The sequence below is a fragment of the Hordeum vulgare genome, chromosome 1H (assembly GCF_904849725.1).
Source record: "Hordeum vulgare subsp. vulgare chromosome 1H, MorexV3_pseudomolecules_assembly, whole genome shotgun sequence".
Lineage (NCBI taxonomy): Eukaryota > Viridiplantae > Streptophyta > Magnoliopsida > Poales > Poaceae > Hordeum > Hordeum vulgare.
The window spans coordinates 122159660-122163517 of NC_058518.1; the positions used below are offsets into that span (position 1 = coordinate 122159660).

Below are 3858 nucleotides of genomic sequence, written 5' to 3' on the forward strand. Positions count from 1 at the left end.
AGGGTTCCCTTGCGCGCCGCCGGTGACGCCTCCGGTTCCCTCTCTCTCCGTCGGCCGTTCCGGCGGTGGGAGGGAGGGGGAACCTCGGGTCTGTTCGCTAGGTGGGTGTGTGGTAGGGTTAGGGTGAAGGGAGACGCCGTCGAGGCCGTTGCGGTGGTGTCGCGTCGGAATAAGTTTCTTCGGGCTCCGTTCACGGTCACGCGAGGCTTTTGCCTTCGTCTAGGAGCCAGTGGGTTGGGGATCCCCGAATCTCGTCGAGGTCGCGGGCTATGGTGGCTGGAGGTCCATTGGCACTAGCGGTTTGGGTTCTCAGATGGGCGATGGATGCAGGGAGACGAAGACCCTTCTTCTTCCTTGTTGGTATGATTTGCTGTTGCTGTTCTTCTCCTTCCTCTGCGCTGATGTTGGTGGGAGATCCTGCTTTGTCTGGGCGGATGGCCCGGCCGCAGTGCTGGACCGGTCGGATGACTCGAGTTCTCTTCCTTTCGGAAGGGACACTTTTCGCGGTACTCAAAGCCAAAGATGGCGACGACTGTTGGAGGTGTGTTGGATTGATGTTCATGCCCTCTCAGCGCTACTGTCAAGTAAGGAGGAAACATCGTAGCAGCAATTGTACCATGGTCGAAGATGATGACCTGCTTGCGACTGGTTGCAGATCCTTCTGCTGCACGGGTCTTCTCTCAAGATTCAGAGATGATGACACAGGGCTCCGGAGATTCTCTTGTTATGGTTGTCTTAGGTACTCTAGGTGTTCAAGGTCCTTCGTGTTTACGTTTCAGTGTGCTTGTAACGGTTAACTTCATTGTACTAATTCGTGATATGAATGAAAAACTAAAAAAAAAATGCGGACAAAGAGGGCACCCATTTAAATAGCGCGGCTGGAGTTGCTTTAACGAACGATCTCAGATTCTATTGAAACAAAACAAAATTTCAGGCACTCGGAAAATAGCAAAACCGAACTTTATTAGACGCCGCTGCTGGAGACCTGCCCTGCATCCATCTTCGTTTTGTCGTCGATACCCCTGACAGCAGGCATATGAGAAACAACATCCTTCTCATTACTCGCAAGTTCTGTGAGATGCTGAATCATGCCCGCCAGATTATTGTGTGAGGACCCGCCTTTTGCCATCGCCTCCCTCGCCTTCGCCGCGAGCTCCTCTGCCTTTGCCCGCATTGCTGCCCCGTCGTCCATCAGCTTGGCCACCGTCCTTACAACATCGTCTGCCCAAACCTGCACTGACGGTGTGTTGGGGTCCAGGAATACGTGGGTCGATGGCACCTTCACACCGACACGGACACCAGCGCCAAGCACGTCGACGACCAACTTCTCGTTCATAAACTGGTCAGCAAACTGAGGCCAGGTCAGAAGCGGCACGCCATTGGAGAGAGACTCCAGCGTGGAGTTCCAGCCACAGTGCGTCAAGAAGCCACCCACCGCCGGGTGCGACAGGATGGTCATCTGCGGTGCCCACCCACGGATGACCAGGCCGCGGCCCTCCACCCGCGTGTCGAATCCGGCGTCCAGGTCGTCGCCCTCCTTGGCCACCCAGATGAACGGCCTCTCCGACGCCTCCAGCCCGGCGGCGAGCTCGATAACCTGCGGTGGTAACAAGCGGGCGATGCTGCCGAAGCTGACGTAGAGCACAGATCGGGGAGTCCTCGCGTCAAGCCAGGAGATGATCCGGCCCGCGTCCATGGCCGCGCGATCGCCTCTCCCGGCCGTCGTCTCGATGTCGGACTCTAGGAGGGAGAGCGGTCCGACTGCCCACACCTTTCGGTCGAGCGCCCCCGCGTAGCCCTCGATGAACGCGCTCTCGAAGGCGGCGCACGTGTTGACAACGAAGCCGTCGGCGGTGGCCTCGGCATCGAGCGTCTCACGCCGTTGCGTCTCCAGCCCTGGCCACTGGAAGAATCCGAGCGACATCGCCTTGTTCACGACCGTGCGCACCGGGAAGTTCGGCACTTCGAACGGCTCGAACTCGCCGGAGACACGGTCGCGGACACCGTGCTTGGCCAGGCTATGCGCCGCGAGGAGGAAGAACGCGGACGGACCGTGGAACACGAACCGTCGGATGCCGAGACGTCGAGCGACGTCCGCCGTCCACGGGTTGCACGTGTCAGCGACCAGGCAGTCAGGACGCCGCGGCAGCGCGCGGAGGTACGCCTCGAGCGGGCCCGCGAGCAGCCACATGGCGTCGTAGAAAAGCTTGATATGTGACAGGTCAGTGACCATGTCGTGGCTCTCGCAGCCCTCTGGTAGGCCCGCCGCGGCAGACGGGAAGTCGAGCTCGGCGAAGTCGACGGCGAGCCCCGCACGAACGGCGTGCTCCAGGGCGGCTCTGTTGCGCGCGGCGTTGACGGGCGTCAGGACAACGGTGACGCGCGTGCCGCCGCGGCCGGCGATGAGACGCGCCAGGTCCACGGTGGGGATCACGTGGCCCTGAGCAAGGAGCGGCACCAGCACGAAGTGTAGCGGCGGCGCCATGTCGATGTCGAAGGGGCTGCCGGCTGTGCTACAGATGCTCAGCCAGATATGTCATATATGAACCCGTCCGAGGTTAATGCCAAGAAGCATCTAGAGGTGCACTGCAGGCCTCGGCAAGAACCACACACAAGTGGACAAGTACCTCGGCGGCAAACACAGAGAGCTTTCCATTTTGACGGCGACGTGCTTCATTGGCGCGTGGATGGGATTGGTCGCCAACTGGTGGAACAGGAGTGAGCCACGGCCACGGTGCCGGGCTCTGGTGGACACCACGAAGCACCGAAGTAACTAGCATTTGTGGCAGGCGTTTCTTCGGCCGTTTCATTGCCACGATGCATGTGAAAATAACGAGACACGTGTTTGGTTGCTTTCGGTTAGTACCTGCGTTGCATACCGATCTTTAGTCAGCTTGGTTTTTCATATGCAGCCTCATATGCAGCAGATGCAACCTGTTTGTTTGAATGCATCGTATGAAGAGGCACTTACCCCCTGTTGTTTGGTTGTCGTTTTTGTGTTTAGGGTGTTAACAAATACAAACTTCAGCTGTTTGGTTGCAAACAACGTTTGTGTTTTGCTTACCCCGTTCAAATATGGTGTCCTTACCACCACATAATCAACACAAAGCAATCAACGGGAATCACAGTAAACTATTTAGATTAACAGCAAACAACTTAGATTAAACAAAGCAAGCAACGGAAATGATAGCAACAACAAACTTAGATTAACAGCAGGGGCATCCTCCTTCCTTGCTCCACGTCAGGGTGCCGCTCCTAGCCAAAATATTAACAAGTTCACAACACAAGTACCATAATTTCTAGCTAGACAACATAACAAGTTCAACACTAACACATAAGTTAACTACATTGCATGCTCAATGTTACCAACGCAGCTGTGCTTGCTGCAACGAAACCTACACATGATTGAGAAATCGTGGTTGTAGATTTGGACCTTCAGGCCGAGTCCCGAGATGCGCAGAGCGAGGAGGTCGTCGAGGACGATTCGGTGACGACGACAGAAGTAATTCCAGCCCCGACCAAGCACCATGTGCCCCTCGAAGTTCTGGACCTGCACCTAGAACTCGCACCACTTGTTCGCCGAGAACCTGACAACGCGCGGGAGCCGCCTAATGACCAGCCACTCGTTCATCACCTGCACGAACATGCGAGGGATGACGAGCATGACGAGGTCTTCAGCGTCCTTGATCTGCTGGTAGAAGCGCAGCGGCTCCCGGGCCCCCTCCCCGTGGCCGGTCCTCGGAGATCCTCCCCTTGAAAGAGGCAGGCTCATGAAGGCGACCCTGCCAGGCAGGTCCACCCTCTTGAGCCACCTGTTCGTGGGGATGAGATCCTCAGCGCCCTCAGCTCCGGCCACCA

The 3858-nt window shown here is 57.1% G+C and overlaps 1 protein-coding gene across 1 annotated transcript; it reads right to left on the reverse strand.

Moving 5' to 3' along the window:
* Nucleotides 1-873: 873 nt before the first annotated feature.
* Nucleotides 874-2567, reverse strand: LOC123407937 (UDP-glycosyltransferase 73E1-like). Its single transcript, XM_045101190.1, has one exon. It carries the CDS (start codon nucleotides 2483-2485, stop codon nucleotides 965-967), a length of 1521 nt encoding a protein of 506 aa, XP_044957125.1. The 5' UTR covers nucleotides 2486-2567; the 3' UTR covers nucleotides 874-964.
* Between the last annotated feature and the right edge of the window lie 1291 nt (nucleotides 2568-3858).